Source organism: Micromys minutus (assembly GCF_963924665.1).
Source record: "Micromys minutus genome assembly, chromosome: 3".
NCBI classification, from domain to species: domain Eukaryota; kingdom Metazoa; phylum Chordata; class Mammalia; order Rodentia; family Muridae; genus Micromys; species Micromys minutus.
This window is the reverse complement of record NC_137972.1, coordinates 15,462,858-15,481,874: the sequence shown is the minus strand read 5'-3', so window position 1 is coordinate 15,481,874 and position 19,017 is coordinate 15,462,858. Positions and strand designations below refer to the sequence as shown.

General features: G+C 34.1%; 1 protein-coding gene across 1 annotated transcript; it reads right to left on the bottom strand.

The window, feature by feature from the left end:
* Positions 1 to 11,448: 11,448 nt before the first annotated feature.
* Positions 11,449 to 12,414, bottom strand: LOC308418373 (taste receptor type 2 member 125-like; the record flags this gene model as incomplete). The annotated part of the gene is made up of 1 exon (XM_080913731.1): positions 11,449 to 12,414. The coding sequence occupies one exon, from the start codon at positions 12,412 to 12,414 to the stop codon at positions 11,449 to 11,451; it is 966 nt and encodes a 321-aa protein (XP_080769857.1).
* Positions 12,415 to 19,017: the final 6,603 nt, after the last annotated feature.

The window sequence follows — 19,017 nt, the reverse complement described above, 5'->3', positions numbered from 1 at the left end:
AGTTCAGATAATTAAATAGAAAACTGAAGTTATATATAGGGAATCTTGCTGAGTCTCTTATCTATTCAACCTGGGTCAGGGCCATAAGTTATATTTAACTACTCTAGAAATATGTGTTTGTTCAATTTCAAACCAATACCTTAAACTTTTGCAAAGCAGCTCTGGAGATCGCCTAAACAAAGGATCTTGGGCTTTTTTTTTTTTTTTTTTTTTCTTTCTATTTTCCTAGTCACTACATGGACACCAATACACTGAAGACAATCCAAATTTCTGGGAGCAAATTCACCCTTACTTGGATGGAAATTTTGGCCACCAGAAAGTATAAGTATGGAGACAGAAGTTTATAAATATATGTAATTTATTAATAGAAGTTCATTTAGTTAACATTTGGTCTCTAGATGTACATTGACATTTCCTCAGCCATTTACACTCTGTGATCAATATACACCGGGAAAGCTTGTAAGGACACTAAAAAAAAAAAAAAAAAAAAAAAAAAAAAAAAAAAAAAGGACAACAGTTTGCAGAGAAAATATTGTTTTCACACAGCTTGGAAATTCTACCCATGGATTGCATTCTAGGCTGGAATTTTCCCCAACAGGTGCTAGGAGAAAAGTTGATTTCTCATTTGTCAGAATGCAAATGAAGACGTATTCTCTTTCATGATTATGTAAGCTTAACATTGTATAACATCTTCCTCATTTAGGCTCATCAGGATAACATTTGTATTCTGAAATTCGAATAATGTAGAAAGCTTCACAACTGACTTGAATGGCTTATTATCTATAATGATGTGGAGGGGATTAAAATAAAATACCTCTTGTGTTTTATTATTAATATCTTTCAGTGTATTTCTCAGAGTCCCAAGAAGGAAATTCAGTCATTTATAATTTAGATAAGAAGTCATACATTTGCCACAAATCAGTATACACTAATTCATAAGACCAGGGCACATGGACATGAATTGTTACCCTGTATTTTTCATAATGGCCCTGAAAGAAATTTTGTGTTAACTTTGAACTCTCATCCTATAATGTATATTTCTGATACTTTACTCTGTTAAAAAAATCTCCATAATCATTATATGATATTCATATCTTCAGTATTTGATGGGTATTTTAGAGATACTCATCAGAATCATTAATGGTTTTAAAAAGTATCAGGTTAGTTAACTTAGGAACTGTTTCTATTTAGAAAATAGTCATCTAAATAAACTTTGAGTTTTGACACATATTGTCACGCACTTTTAAAATGATTTTACTCTTACTACATTTCAAATCCCATACTCTAAATTGTCTTGAGTGGTAAGTAGCTATTATTAAATTTTGCAAAATTTCATACTTATTTGATTCAAAGAACCAACTGATGAATCATTTAATTTATTTGATTCAACCAACAAAATTATCTTTTCAGCAGTGGAGTTTTACAGAGTATATAAACCACAATGCAAAGTAGGTCTAATACTTAGACATAGTTGACCTACAAAAATTACTTTATTTTATTGTATTGCATTATACTGTATTTAATATTTGTGCCTTATGGCAATTTTTGTTGGTGCATTGGATATTTTTTCATTTCATTTTTTCTGTTTCCTGTATTTACATTTCAGATGTTAAACCCTTTCCTCCCAAAAAATTTCCCCCTCCCCTCTCCTTCCATGAAGGTGCTCCCTCTCCCAACAACTCTCTCCTACTTCAATACATTCCCCTACATTGGGAAAATGAGCCTTCCCTGGACCAAAGGCCTCTCTTCCCATTGATGGCAGACAATGCTATCATCTGATACATAAGCAACTGGAGCCACGTGTGCTCATTTGTTGGTTCTTTAGTCCCTGGGAGCTCTGGAGGATTTGGTTGGTTGATACGTTGTTCTTCTCAATGGGGTTGTACACCATTTCAGCTCCTTAAGTCCTATTTCAAGATCCTTCATTGAGGTCTCTCTGTTCAATTTGGTGGTTAGCTATAAGCATTCTAATCTGTATCAAGATGATACTGGGAGGCATCCTTATCTGGCTTCTTCCAGTAAGCTCTTCTTGGCATCAGCAACAGTATATGGATTTGGTGGCTGCATATCATCATGGTTTATGTGGTGGATCTCCAGATGAGGCAGTTTCTGAATGATTTTTTTCTTCAATCCCTAGTCCTCTATTTGTCTTTGTATTTCCTCCTGTGAGTGTTTATTTTTCTCCCTTTTAAGAATAACTGAGGCATCAACATTCTGTCTTTTCTGCTTTTTGAGATGAATAAGATCTGTGAATTGTTTCTTGGGTACTCCAGAGCTCTTTGGACTAGTATCTGCTTCATAGTGAGTACACACTATGTGTGTTCTTTTGTGACTGTGGTACCTCACTCAGTATGATAGGTTAAAGTCCATTCATTTGCATAAAAATTTAATGAAGTCAATGTTTTTAATAGCTGAGCAGTATTCCATTGTGTAAATGCACGAAATTTTCTGAATCCTTTCCTCTGTTGAAGGTCATCTGGGTTCTTTCCAGTTTATGGCTATTATAAATAAGGCTGCTATGAACATAATGGAGTGTATATCCTAGTTATATGTTGAAGCATCTTTTAGGTATATGACCAGGAGTATAGCTGGGTCTTAAGGTAGTACTATGTTCAATTTTCTGAGGAAATGAAAGACTGATTTCCAGAACAGTTGTACCAGCTTGCAATCCCACCAACAGTGGAGGAGGGGTCCTCTTTGTCCACATTCTCACTAGCGTCTGTGTCACCTGAGTTTTGATCTTAGTCATTCTGACTGGTGTGAGGTAGAGTCTCAGGGTTGTTTGGATTTGCATTTTTTGATTACTATGGATGTTGAACATTTCTTTAGGTGCTCCTTAACTATTTGATATTCCTCAGTTGAGAATTCTTTATTTAGCTCTGTACACCATTTTAATAGGATTATTTGATTCTCTGGAGTCTAACTTATTGAGTTATTTGTATATATTAGATACTACCCCACTATCAGATACAAGATTGGTAAAGACCTTTCCCAATCTGTTGGTTGCCATTTTGTTATTTTGAAAGTGTCCTTGGCCTTTGAGAAACTTTGTTATTTTATTAGATCTAATTTTGTTGATTATTCATCTTAAAGCATAACCCATTGCTGTTCTGTTCAGAAAATTTTCCCCTGTGCCTATGTGTTATAAACTCTTTCCTATTTTCACTTCTATTAGTTTCAGTGTGCCTGGTTTTGCATAGACATCTTTGATGAGTTTTGTTAAAAGAGATAAGAAAGGATTTATTCACATTCTTTTGCATGCTGACTGCCAGTTGAAACAGAATCATTTGTTGAAGATGCTGTTCTTTTTTCCAATGAAAATTTTTAGCTCCTTTGTCAAAGATAAAATGATCATAGGTGTTTGGTTCATTTTTGGGTCTTCAATTCTACTCCACTGATTTATCTGCCTGTCTCTCTACCAACAACATGCAGTTTTTATCATGATTGTTCTGTTACACAGCTTGAGGTCAGAGATGGTGATTCTCATCCTGGATATTTTGTTATTTCAAATAAATATGTAAATTGCTCTTTCTAATTCTATGAAGAATTGAATTGGAATTTTGATGTGCATTTCATTGAATCTGTAGATTGCTTTGGAAAGATGGTCATTTTTACTATGTTGATCCTTCCAATACATGAGCATGGGAGATCGTTCCATCTTTTGAGAGATTCTTCAGACACTTGAAATTTTTGTCATACAGATCTTACACTTCATTGGTTAGGGTCACACAAAGCCATTTCGTATTACCTGTGACAACTGTGAAGGTTGTTGATTCCCTAATTTCTTTTTCAGCCTGTTTATCTTTTGAGTAAAGGAAGGCTACTGATTTATCTGAGTTAATTTTACATCCAGCCACATTCGTGAAGTTGTTTATCAGCTATAGAAGTTCTATGGTGAAAACTTTTGGGTCACTTAAGTATACTATCAAATCATCTGCAAATAGTAATATTTTGACTTTATCCTTTCCAGTTTGTATCCCTTTGACCTCTATATACGATTTTGAGTATTAAATTGAATAGGTATGGAGAATGTGGGCAGCCCTGCCTAGTCTCTGATTTAAGTGTGATTACTTCAAATTTCTCTCCATTTCATTTAGTGTTGGGTAATGGTTTGGTTTATATTGTTTTTACTATGTTTAGTTTTATGCCTTGCAATCCTTATTTTTCCAAGACTTTACCATTAAGGGGTGTGGAATTTTGCCAAATGCTTCTCAGCATTTAATGAGATGATCATGTGTGTTTTTTATTTTCCTTCGAGTTTGTTTATAGAATGAATTACATTGACAGATTTCAGGATATTGAAGCATCCCTGCATCCCTAAGCTGAGCCTGCTTGATCATGGTGAATGACTGTTATAATGTGCTCATGTATTCTGTTTGCAAAAAATTGTATTGAGTATCTTTGCATTAATGCTGATGAGGAAAATTGGTCTAAAGTTCTTCTTTTTAGGGTTTTTGTGTGGTTTAGGTATGAGTGTAATTGTGGCTTTGAAGAATGAGTCGGGTAGTGTTACTTAGGTTTCTATTTTGTGGAATAGTTTGGTGTTAGTACTGATATAAGGTCTTCTATGAAGATCTGATAGAATTCTATATTTAACCCATCTGGTCGTGGGCCTCATTTGATTGGGAGGATTTTAATGACTACTTCTGTTTCTTTAGATGTTATGGAACGGCTTAGATATTTTGTCAGATCCTCATTTAACTTTGGTACCAGGTATCAGTCTAGGATATTATCAATTTCATCCAGAATTTCCAGTTTCGTTGAGTATAGGCTTTTGTAGTAGTATCTGATAATTTCTTGAATTTCCTCAGTTTCTGTTTTTGCATCTCCTGTTTCATTTCTGATTTTTTTTTAAATTTGGACATGCTCTCTTTGCCCTCCTGGCTAAGAGTTTATCAATCGTGCTGATTTTCTCAAAGAACTAGATCCTGGTTTTGTTGATTCTTTGTATACTTCTTTTTGGTTCTACTTGTTTGATTTCATCTCTGAGTTTGATTATTTCCTGCCATCTACTCCTCTTGGTGTATATGCTTCTTTTTGTTCTAGAGCTTTGAGGTGTGCTGTCAAGCAGCTAATGTATGCTCTCTCCAGGTTTTATTTATTTATTTATTTATTCTTTTTTGAGGCACTCAAAACTTTGAGTTTTCTTCTCAGCAGTGGTTTCTTTGTATCCTGTAAGTTTGGGTATGTTGTGCCTTCATTTTCTTTAAATTTTAAGTCTTTTACTTTTTCTTTATTTTGCCTTGACCAAGTTATCATTGAGTAAAGTGTTTTTCAGCTTCCATGTGTATATGACTTTATGTTATTTTGGTTGTTATAAAAGACTAGCTTTAGTATGGTGATCTGATAAGATTCATGGAAGTATTTTGATCTTCTTATATCAGTTCAGGCCGGTTTTGTGACCGAGTATATAGTCAATTTTAAGTAAGGTGCTGTCAGGTTCTGAGAAGATGGTATATTATTTTGTTTTAGGATGAAATTTCTATAGATGTCTGTTAAATCTATTTGGGTTTTATCTTCTGTTAGTTTCAATGTGCTTCTGTTCTGCTTCTATGATCTGTCCATTGATGTGCATGGGGTGTTGAAGTCTCCCAATATTATTGTGTGTGGTGCAATATATGTTTTGAGCTTTAGTAGAGTTTCTTTATAAATGTTGGCGCCCTGTATTTGGAGCATATATGTTCAGAATTGAGAGTTTATCTTGATAGATTTTTTACTTTGATGAGTAAAAACTGTCTTTTCATATCTTTTTTGATAACTTCTGGTTAAAAATCTATTTTATTCAATATTAGCATGGTTATCCCAGATTGTTTCTTGGAAAAATTAGCTTGGTAATTTTTCCCAGCCTTTTATCCTGAGGTAGTGTCTGTCTTTTTCACTGAGATAAGTTTCCTCTGTACAGCCAAATGCTGAGTTCGGTTTGTGTATGCAGTGTGGCAATCTATATCTTTTTATTGGGCAACTGAGTCCGTTGGTGTTAAGAGATATTAATGAATAGTTATTTTCTGTTATTTTTGTTATTAGAGGTAGAATAATGTTTGTCTGATGCATTTATTTTTTTAAGGTTTATTGCAAGAAGATAATTTCCTTGCTTTTCCTAGGATATAGTTTTCTCCTGTGTCTGAGTTTTCTATCTATTATCCATTGTAGGGCTGGATTTGTGGACAGATAATGTGTAAATTTGGTTTTGTCCTAGAATATCTTATTTTCTCCATCTATGGTAATTTTGAGTTTTGCAGGATATAATAGTCTGGGCTGGCACATGTGTTCTTTTAGGGTCTGTGTTACATCTGCCCAGGATCTTCTACATTTCATAGTCTCTGATGAGGAGTCTGGGGTAATTTGGTCAGGTCTATCTTATATGTTTTCTCCTTCTACATTTAATTTTCTTTCTTTGTTTTGTGAATTTACTATTTTGATTATTTATGTGGTGGGAAGAATTATTAAAGTTTTAAGAACCACTGAATTAGAGAGAAGTATAGTATAACATAGAGTTTATTCAGATCATGGGGGTGGTGTTGAGAGGCTTGTAGAGGGAAGATGTTGAAAACAATAAACTTGGGATATTGGAATAAAAACACTGTTTCAAGCTACTCAATCTTAAGCTACACATATATTTAATTAACTTAAAACAAGTTTAATGGGATGTGGTAACACGCACCTTTAATTCTAGCATTCAATAGGCAAAGTTAGGTGAATCTCTGAGTTTAATACTAGCTTGGTCTAAAGATTTAGTTCCAAACAGTTGGAATCATTGCCTTAAAAAGCAAAAAATAAAATAACCAATCATACCAAACAAACAAACAACAATTTAAACACAGTGTGTTGGCTACTTATGTTAACTTGAATTTTTTGAAATGAAGGAAGTTCAGCTGAGAAAATGCCTCCATTAGATCCAGTTGTAAGGCATTTTTTAAGTTAGTGAATAATGGGGCATGGGCCTTCCTATTGTAGGTGGTGCAATCCCCCAACTGGTAGTTCTGGGGTCTGCAAAAGTGGGTGCACGAGGAAACACCCTTATAGAGACAAAGGTGAGGGAGGATGTTTAATGGGGGAAGGGGTTGCAGAAGGGTAATAGGGAAGTAGCATAGCATTTGAATTATAAACAAATGGAATATTTTTTTACAAAAAGAAAAATGAAGAAAAGAAAGAAGAAAAGATAGCTACTGAGAAGATCAATTGAGCAAGCTAGTAAACAACACCCCCGTTTCTGCCATCCTTAGTGCCTGTCTCCAGGTTCCTGTCCTGTTTGAGTTCTTATTTTCACATTATTGACACAAGCCTACTGGGTGGAGAACTACTGCTTTTGTCAGCTTGATTTATTTGCTGCATCTCAAAGGTATTTTGTCTTCATCACGAGTATCTTTATATGCAGAAATTACCAGATTTATCCTATCTTTTTCTTCTGTTATGTTTTAGAAAAACAAAGAGAGAAGAAATATGCTTGATTACTGCACAGTCAGGTATCAAGAAATGGGGTGTCTCTGCAAACCCATGCTAAGGAAGCCCATCCCCCTAGGGGTACAGTATAAAATAGATTTTATTCAGAGCATGGGGAAATGAGTTGAGAGGCTTGTAGAGACAGAAAAATGCAGAAAGAAAGAGTATCAGTGTAGAGGCCATCCATGAGAGATATGGGGGGAGAGGAATAGAGAGAGAGGGGAGGGGGGGAAGAGGGCAAGCTGTGCCTTTTAAAGTGAGTCTGGAACACCTGGCAACATGTGTCAGGTAACTGTAGGGAAGAACCTAGGCAAAATTCTAATACCTTCTCTGATGGAATACAATATGAAGTATGAGCCAAATAGACTCTTTCCTTTGTAGGTTGTCCTGAAGCTGTTTGTTTTTTAATGTTAATACCACTTCCCAAGAAAGGCTGCCTAGTCATGAGACTCTAACTAAACCTTTCTATTATAATTAGTAAAGTAAAGGAAAGCCAGTGACTGGCTGGGGCTAGGGAGGTGGAGAGAAGGGAGTTCTTAGGTCAGAAGACAAGAGGTCAGAGGTCAGGAGGCTGAGGAGGTGAGAGGACTGAGGTTAGAGGTCCTGTCAACATGGAGCTTTCCAAGGACCAGCTGGACCCAGGTGGGATTTATTAGTGTTAAAAGCTATGGACATTAAAGATTTTACAGCTCTAATATTTCATATAGAAGGGCAGTTTGTATCTTTGTCTATTTGATGCAATCTTGTTGTATAGAGAATTTGTGGATTGACAGTTAAATATATATGCCTGTATGAAATGCTATCAGGCTTTAGAGTTGTATTTGTGTGGAATTTTGGGGCACAGAAATACCCTGGACAGAGGCAGAGAGCAGGCAGTAGAAAACTGCCAAGGGAAAGGAGTTTCTCAGCCGAGTTGGGCCATATTGACATGGTTTCTTTTGTTTTCCTTTGTGTGGAGGTTGCAAGAGTAGAAGGTAGGTATGGAGAAACTGGGAGATAAATGAAAATGATGGGTACAGTGAGAAATATCAACACACAAAAAAAACAGTGTTGAAAAAGATTGATGACAGAAAAACACAATATAATCTGTTATTATCTGAATTTTTAATATACACAAATATTGTGCTTCATTGGAGAACAGTTATCTCTGAAGATAATTTTAGAAAGATATATTATAAGCCCTGGTCAGTATTTTTTGCTTAAGAAATATGGCTGCTTTACATTTAAACTGAGAGTACTAACATTGTAAACTGTTTATTTGGAATATTTAAGCCATATCATTTCTTAACTTAAAACCAGTAAAAGAGCCATAAATGGAAAGTGAAGGTAGAATAATTGTTATAAATATATTTCGGTGGAGGAGCTACATATGAGAAAAATATAAAATCAAAATTAAGCATTGTATAAAGACACTAAAATCTAAGTATTCAATAAAACTATTTTGGTTTTGGTAGTTACAATGATTATACATCATTTATACTAGAGAAAATTACAATATGCTATATGAACCCAAAATTACATATACTTTTAAATATTTTCTGTCACCAACTATAACTGGAAATATCTTCTTTTGTTTTGTATAAATGTCTGTGAGAGCTCTCTCCCCAGAAGTATGTTACTCTTAGCTTTCAGAGAAACCCTACTGTCCTGCTATGTTTTGGGACGGCAACGTTTAAGTAACAGTGTGATATACATATAGATCCAATAATTCCAGCAAGTCAGACTTATTATTCTAAAATTATTCTTAAATATAGCTTATTATTGAATAAAACATTTAATGCTACTTAATTATAAGCTTACATATCACTCATCTATTCTCTGAAATTTTATTTACAAGTTCTATATTAACAAATTTTGTTTATTTGACTATATTCACACTGTCTTTACTGGTTAATATTCCTAAATTCACACATACAATATATAGGTTATTTATTATACAATTGCATATAATTGACAAGAATTATGTGGCATTGTTATAGTTATATGTAAGTAGTTCCTATTTATTTTTTCAGATAATTATATTATAGAATACATTGTAAATCATATTCTAAATTCACAGTATTTTCTGTAGTGCTTATTGCAAACATAACTTTTATAAAATTCATAAACAGTATACAGTGTATACTATTTAATATACTATATTAAATACCCTTGTTTAATTGACACTATAAACATATATCAGTACTTTACTTCAATAGAACAGAAATATAAAATTGTCTTATAAGTAACAACATACATCTTGAAAAATTGTAACAGATTTTATGAGAGAGTTTAAATTCAATTGGTTCAAAATGAGATACTTTTAACTTATTCATGTCATAAGTTAAATTTCTATTTTATCTGCCAGTGAAAGACTAAGGAACGTTCCGTTTGGATTTCTGTTCTGCACTCTAGATTCTAAAATTATGTGTTCTTCTGGGATAGTAGTGATTAGAACAAATACATGGCATTTCTTTCTGTGAAGGAATTCTTATGAAGGTGAGACTAACACCAGGAGATAAACTTGTAATGGCTAAAAAATATACCTAATAATTATAAATAATTAATGCCAATTTTCTGAGCCAGAGAGTAACATTGGCACAGAAAATTCATATGGTACATCAATAAAGTACATGGTTGCCAATTAGAGAAAAGAAATGCAACCTCTACATCTCTATATATGTATTACTAGATTCCAAAATTTTGCCGCATCCAAAGAACCTAAATTTCTCCCCATGAAAATTGATATTTCATTTCTATTCACTATAAGATGGAGAAATACATGATTTTCTAAAAATATATATATGTAATATCATGGGTTTACTGAGTTCTTATTAAACATTCTTTTTCTTTTATAATAATTATTCTCCATTAAAATGGTAACTGATTTTCAAATGTAAATTATATATTTCCAATAATGTTATGCATGGCTTATTATTCTTCATTGTGAAGCCAACAACCATAAACCAATTTGTAAATTGCTACCATGATTCTATGAAAAATATAAAAGTTGTTTAATTTGTTAATCTATAAGTAATATTTTTGAGAAATTAGGCAATTTATTTAAATTTGAATTCTTTCATGTGTATAAAATTATCAATTTTCTTGTTACTCTCCCGTAGGTAAACACATTTACTTTTTTATTATTATTTCTCAACATTTATAAGTGTGTCATAAATATGTTTGTGGGTATGATTGTCTGAATATATGTATTTTAAGAGGTAGACATTAAATGTCTACTTCTATGAAAGAAAACCTAAGTTCTTTATGGTTGGTTCCTCATTTAAAACTGGAGTGTGACATTTACAGCTCACCTGATGAGCCATGATCTGTTTGTGCTTGATCCTTACATACTGCCTAGCTTTTAGTTGTTTGGTAGGGCACTGGTTTCTGGTCTTTATGATTTAACAATGAACAAACAAATAGACAATCAAAAAAGCCCAAAATTGTGCATACTGAGCCATCTTCCTCAGCAATACATTATGAATTGTAGTTGTATAAATTCAAGCAACATATATCACCTGATATAAGATCCCCAACAAAAAACAGCACAAGACTGCCTGGTCTGGCCTTAGTGAGAGAAGTTACACCTAACTCTTGAAAGATTTGAGACCTCAGGGAGTGGGAAGGCCTGGCTGGGGGAATGAGAATGTCAACATCCTCTTGGAGATGGTGGGGAGGTATGAGATGGGATGCAGTAGCGGGCAGACTGGGACATGAGGTCTAAACTCTAAAAAAGGACTAAAGAATAAAATTATAAAAATAAGTGCTATATATATATATATATATATATATATATATATATATATATATATATGAATAATTTTCAAAATCCCAAATAATATCTCTAAAATTATATTACCTAAAATGTTCTTATTATCTTGGAGTTTCCTATCCTCATTCTTCTCAAAGCTGTTTTCTGTTTTTACAGCACTTATTTTACATAGAATGCTACAAGGAATCAATTATATATGAAGTATACACATTGAATGTAAAGAACAATTTCTCAGGAGGTAATCCTCATTGAAATTATGCAAAATTTTCCCCCCCAGTGTGCCAGGGACACAGGGATTCACATTCTTGGATCTTGCACCTTAGCAGTGACAGAACAGACAGAGGGATCTGCCTCAACTTACTGCTTCCCAGAATCAAGATGCAAGAATGGAATGATGGCAGTGCAAACAAACCCACAAGGCAATAGAAAACAAAATATTTCTTTTCTTCAAATTCAAAGCTCCAAAGGTGCACGAAGAGGCATGAGAAAAAAAGGGCATACAGCAGGAGGAAGGAAACAACCGTTCTCAAGGCATTGACGTGGGCTACAGTGCTGGAATTTTGAGAGCTTTGGCCAATGTGCTTCATCATTTTCAGATGTTTCCACAGGGAGAAGATGAGAAGAAAAAGCATTATCATGGACACAGTGAAGGGTACAGTTGAAAAGCTACTATTTGTTAACACAAGAAGCCTGGAAAAATGTACAAAAATCTTTAGTTTGTAACTGTAAGATACATTTGCTGTGAATTCATCAGTCCAGAGGCTGATGTGCATGTTTGTCACAACAATATTTATAAAAAAGAGGACCAGAGACACCAGCAATGCCACCAAAATCACCTTTTTAAATCTCCATCTTAGGTAATTAAAAAGAGACATAGAAAAATGTGCTATCTTGAGGAAATAAAAGATGCTGAGGATGGTGGCCAGCCATATACTAAAGTGGTTAGAAATTATCCAGATAAGATTAGTCAGTCTTGTTGATTGTATAACTGCAGCAAAATTTGGCTTCATTAAAAATGTTGATTTCATCATGTACAGTGCCCAGAGCAGAATGATTCTGGAGATGGCCAGCACAGTGAGGAGCTGATCCACTGAGGAGAGCTTTCTTTTTTTGACCCAGTCCATTATGTTTGCCACAGCGATGAGTCCATTCCCAACATTTCCAATTATAAACTCCACATTAACTACTGCTGCAGTTATCACTAGTATAGCAGCATCCATTGTCTGGAGGAGGATTTTCTGATTCCTAAAGTCACTAATGAAAAGGTGTTAATGTAATAATTTTAAATGTTATGTCTTCATGATGTTCTAAATATATATATATATATATATATATATATATATATATATATATATATATATATATATATATATAGCACACTTGCTTGCTATAGCTTTAATATGCAAGAATAACCCAAGAGGCTCAGTTGTATTCATGAAAACATTGCACTTTCTAAGTTTGCCTGGGTTCCATTCAGATCTTGAACCCACAGCAGCCAAAAGTCTTTTTAAACTATATGATAATGAAAATGTGAAGATTTTTATTCTGTCATTCAAATTGATTTGCAATTGTTTGCATTATATACATGGATTTACTTTATTTTCATATTTTAATATGATGTCTTGAGTTCTGGGAAAGCAATATTCAAAGAACTATAAGCCATGCAGGAGGGAACCACAATATAAACCAGCATAAGATTTTTTTTTATATTCTCTGTATTTACATTTCAGATGTTATTCCCTTTCCCCTAATCTCACCCCCTCTATCCCATTACCTCCATGAAAGTGTTGATAGTGTTGTTCTTCTCATGGGGTTGCAGACACTTTCAGCTCCTTCAGTTCTTTCTCTAGCCTTTCATTGGGGTCTCCATGTTCAGTCTCATGGTTATCTGCAAGCATCTTCCTCTTTACCAGTATGGCTCTAGCAGAGCCTCTCAGAAGTATTCATATCAGATTCCTGCCAGTAACAACTACTTGGCATTAGCAACAGTGCTAGTGCCTGGGCACAGTACCTGTATATGAAATAGATCTCCAGGTGATGCAGTCTCTGGATGGCCTTTTCTCCAATACCTGCTCCTCTATTTGTCCCATTGTCTCTACCCATGAGTCTTTTGTTCTCCCTTCTAAAAAGGATGGAAGCATCCACTTTCTGGTCTTTCTTCTCTTTGAGCTTCATGATCTCTGTAAAATTTCTCTTGGGTATTCTGTGCCCTTTAGGCTAGTATCTTCCCATCAATGAGTACATACTATGAGTGTTCTTTTTTGACTGTGCTACCTCACTCAAGATGATAGCTTCAATTTCCATTCATTTGCCGAGGAATTTCATAAAATCATTGTTTTTAATAGCTGAGTAGTACTCCTTTGTGTATATGTACCACATTTTCTATATTCATTCTTCTCTTGAAGGACATCTGCATTCTTTCGAACTCCTGGCTATTATAAATAAGGCTGCTATGAACATGGTGGAACATGTGTCTTGGTTAAATGTTAGAGTTTTTTTGGGTGTATGCCCAGGAATGATATATCTGGGTCTTCAGGTAGTTCTATGTCCAATTTTCTAACTGCCAGACTGATTTCCAAAGTGGTTGTACCAGCTTACATCTCCACCAACAGTGGAGGAGTGTTCTTCTTTCTCTGCATCCTTGCCAGAATCTACTGTCACCTGACTTTTTGATCTTAGCCATTCTTACTTGTGTGAGGTGGAATCTAAGGGTTGTTATGACTTGCATTTCCCTGATGACTAGGGACGTTGAGTACTTCTTTAGGTGCTTCTCAGCATTCGATATTCCTCAGTTGAAAACTGTTTATCTCTGTACCCAATTTTAATAGGATTATTTGATAATCCATAGTCTATCTTCAGTAATTATATTTTATCAGTTCAAATTATAACTCTAGGGAGACATATACGCTCATGTCCAAGTGATAGACTATATAACAACTTGATATATATCATTAGTTCTTGAATATTTATTAATGAGAATAACTTCATCATTAAAATGGTACAAACACCTCATATTTATTTCTATCTAAACAATTTTCCATTTCAATATCACAGTTTTAACATTTAATCAACCTTTATTATCATGTAACTAATCATTAGTATTCAGAAGGACATAATTTATAAAAGTTCTTCCAAGTAAACAAAGTAGTACTAAATATAGTGATTTAAACAACCTTAGTAAAATTTTTTGTACAAGAAAATAATAAAAAATGTCTCTGCTATTCGTTCTCTGCCTCATGGTAAATTCCTCATGAACCTCAAGGATTTTGATTTTTGTCAACCTGCCTTTATCTGTCACCAACATTGAAGTCAACTAAGAACTAGTGCCACAATCTCTGGAACAGAGTACAAGCAGCAGAAGAGAAAACTGGAAATAATGAAGCAATACAGGAACAACTCTCAATCAAACAGAAAAGGGCATTACAAACTACAAGTAGAGTCAGAAAATAATCTAGGTATTATCATGTGTAAAATAAACAAGTTGTAATCCCCTCAAGGATCAGTGAGTGAAGAAAATTGATAAAAACTGTTTGGAATATAAGGAAGGCCATCATGATATATATTTTGGAAATTACAGAAGCATAACTGTACTATAATCTCAGAAACTGGAAAGTCTTTGTTTTTTCTTCTTTTTTCTAAGAAAGAGAAAATACAAAAAAGACAATGAAAAATATAAGTAACTTTGGATATGTGCTGGTATAGAAGTAACAGAGAGAATTATTGTGACTCCAGAGAACTTTGAGGACTAATTCTATACCCAATACTGCACTTTGTAGTTGATTGAAGTTACTATAAATTCTAACTAAATAACAGCTCATTGGGAAATACTATATTCCAGATCTCGTGAGAATGCTATCAGCACTTTATTTGCAAAGCAATGTTTCAAATCAATTCTTCAGAGATTATTGGGTCTTTACTCATTTTCTTATACATTTTCATAAACATGTATTTAGTCTTGGGAGGAAAGAGAGAGAGATGAAACTATTGTCAACATATAAGAGAAAAATTTATTTTCATTATTAAATGGCAGGGTAACAAAAACCAGAATTACAGAAACTTGATGTCATTATTAATTTTTCATGTACCTCTGATATCATCTGATAATTCAAAGTTAAATCTGGGTGATGGTGCTATAATTAAGACATAAAAGATCAGATAATAAAATTATATGAAGAAATAATAAAACAAAGTACTGCATTCATTTTAATAGTATTTTAAAAGTTTTATATTCTGATAATATTAAGGCAATTAAAGTATTTTAGATCTCTCTCTTGTTATCTTTACATCTGTAGTAACAATTCCAAACTTACACAGTTTAGCACCTACATGCAGCAGCATAATATATGATTATCATCATTTATTCAATATGAACTCATAAGGCCTAACTGAGTGAGGGTATAAAAGAGATGATACTCCCTGAAAAACTTTGGTTCTTAAACATTTTTTGATTGTCATTGTTGATGTGAATTTGCCATGTTCTGTTCTGCGTTATTCTTTGTAGAATAGAAGATTTAGTGTGTGTGTACGTTACTTCAAGTAACTCAATTGTACAATGCAATATTTTAGTCTACTTCTGGGGCAATGCTGAAGGAGAAGGACTTAAACCTTTTATGTAAGCAAACAACCTCTTCTTTATATAGCATATATCATAAAAATGAAGAATAAATATATTCATACAACATTAGCACTTATCAAATGAAAACAGAAACATGGATAAATGGATATATCTGAATTATATTAGGGAATATAGGCCTGTGAGATTATTAAAGCAACAATATATAGACTGATGTAACTTCCACAGACTATATAAAAGAAAAAAAAGCCCTCTATTGTTTCATAACACCAGGGAATAGACATGGCTCATAAGATAAACCAAGACAACATCACTTTATGATTAGGATAGAACACTTCCTCCTCCAAAGACACATACAGTATGTTTTATAAATAATTAGATAAAACCTCTTTCTAACTGTAAGACAAGGAGAACTTATGCCATATTTGTGCTCATAAATCTAGATAATATTACCAATCATGGGCATACTTAAATCACACATGAAGTTGACATTAGCGTATGCAAGCTCTCCTTGATGGTGCTGTGGCAGACTCGACTATTGCAACCATTCACCAATTTATTTTTGCCAGACCCATATCTCCCATTTCCCAAGGATTGATAATTAGATGTTAGATTACATTTCTAAAGCTAGCCACTAAGGTCTACTGTTCTTTTTGACTATTTCCTCTTCCCTCAACTAACTACCAAGGACCAGGAATAAAAGTATGTAAGTTCATAAATTGACATGCCCAACTAAAATTAACATGCCATTTTAATATAGGGTTTTCTCTTTTATCTTTATATGCAATCATTTCCCTATGGGCTATGTTTGTCTCCTCGATACAGAAGTAGTACTTTGTCCCTCTAGGACAAAATTACCATTTCACTTCTCCCTTGTTTCTTTTATTCTTCCTTCTTGTTAACTAACTAATATCCTTTTCATTTCTTCCCTGCCCTTTGCCACTTTGGTGCAAATAACTCTACCTTACACTGAAAATTTCTTGTAGTGTCTTGTACCAATATGAATTTTTAAATTTATATTCCATGCAATGCTATTTCCTTTTTGATGTCTTGTGTGATCTAGAGTTTCTTTACATTTGAATTAGATTAGTAGTATTTTATAAGCATCAGTGTTTACTTTTCTAAATGATAATCTAAATCTTCAGGTATGAAAAACTTGGCTTCAAGTTTATAGGCTTATCAATAGTGATTTGATAATGAAGGCTCTGGACTAATTAGTGGATTAGTCCTTTGATAGAATCATAATTGAGCAGATAACTAGAAAGTGAGAAAAACCAGTGAAGGTGGGTGCTGGTTGATTGACTAATTGATTGATTGATTGATTGATTGATTGATTGTAGGAAGTGAGTAGATAGGAGCATGTGTGCTTATATCTTGTCCCCAAGCACTACCTGTCTCTTTCTACTTCTTGATTTCTAAGAATAAGGGGCCCCTTCTGCTTCCCCAATATTCTGCCTCATCTTGGAACAAAAGCAATGGAGACACCAGAGAATCAAATAACCCTATTAAAAAATGGGGTACAGAGCTAAACAAAACTTTTTCAGTTGAAGAACACTGAATGGCCGAGAAACATCTGAGGAAGTGCTCCACATCCTTAGCCATCAGAGAAATGCAAATCAAAACAAACCTGAGATTCCACCTCACACCAGTCAGATTGACCAAGATCCAAAACTCAGATGACAGCAGATGCTGGCGAGGCTGCGGAGAAAGAGGAACACTTCTCCACTGTTGGTGGGGTTGCAAACTAATACAACCACTCTGGAAATCAGTCTGGCGATACCTCAGAAAATTGGATATAGTACTACCTGAAGACCCAGCTATTCCACTTCTGGGCATATACCCCAGAGACACTTTAATACACAACAAAGATATATGCACCACAATGTTCATAGCAGCTCTATTTATAATAGCCAAAAGCTGGAAGGAACCCAGATGTCCTTCAGAAGATGAATGGATACAAAAGTTGTGGTACATATACACAATGGAATACTACTCAGCCTCCAGAAACAATGACTTAACCAAATTCTTAAGAAAATGGCTGCATCTAGAGAATATCATCCTGAGTGAGATAACCCAGTCACAAAGGAACAGACATAATATGCAGTCACTGATAAAGGGATGCTAACCCCAGAGGCTTGCACTCCCCCAGAAACAACTCACAGACTGTATGAAGTCCATGAAATAAACAAAACAAAACAAAACAAAAAAAATATTTAGAAAACAAAAAAACTTTAACTATTTCCATGTTACATTTTGTTTTACATGTACTTTATGCTCATTGTAACTATTAACTTTTCAAGGCATACTATCAAACCTTTAAAAAAAATCAAGTACTGACTAAAAAATATATTCATATAGTTTTATGTAAAAATTATGTTAAAATCTGAAAAAAGAAGTACTGACAAAAATGTATAATTTTAAGCAAAAAATGTTTAAAATCTGTACATTTATCTTTGTTTTGTAAAATAAAGTTATTTAAAAAAAAAGCAATGGAGACAGAAAATCATAGACTGAAACCTCAGAATCCCTGAGCTAAAAGAAATCTTTATGTTGTCTATGTCTTCATTGCCATCATTTTTGAATAGGGAATAGGGGAGCATAAATGTAAGAGGTAGTCGATAACTACAAATAATCATCTATACCTAGCAAGGTAACTACATGTAGGAACTCACAGCATATTGAGCTACAGCATAGTTCTACCCTCAGAATAAATTTTTAGATTCAAAAGAACTCATTAAAGAATCTTATCTGGACCCTGCAGTTGGTAGAACAAAGAGCAAGAATGGTCTCTCATTTCTCAATTTCTTGGTTCAGCCCTTTCTTCTTTTGGTCTTTGAATGGAGAAAACAATGGCACTGTGAAGTGAGACATCAGCACTGAATTCTAGTCAGCATATGGGCTGAGACCTGATCCTAAGTCCCTAGTTGTTTACATGGATCCCACGTAAGGAGGACTTTTTGCAACATGTTAACTTATTAAGACCTAGGAAGATAATACCATAAGATTATGAAGGGGTCAGTTACTCTGTTTGGAAGAGGAAACTCACTTTCCATCCCTGAACCTAAGGGGCATTTGCTAACCTCACTGAATGCTTGTTTCCAGACACATGCAAGCACCAATAATGATTGAGGGTGGCTAATTCAGTAAGAACTCATTAAGTATCTGGAACTGCCACAAGTGACTTAGAGCATCCATGTGGAACATTCTAGACATTGGCCCTCATCTGCTTCCACAGTGAGTTTAGCCTTAC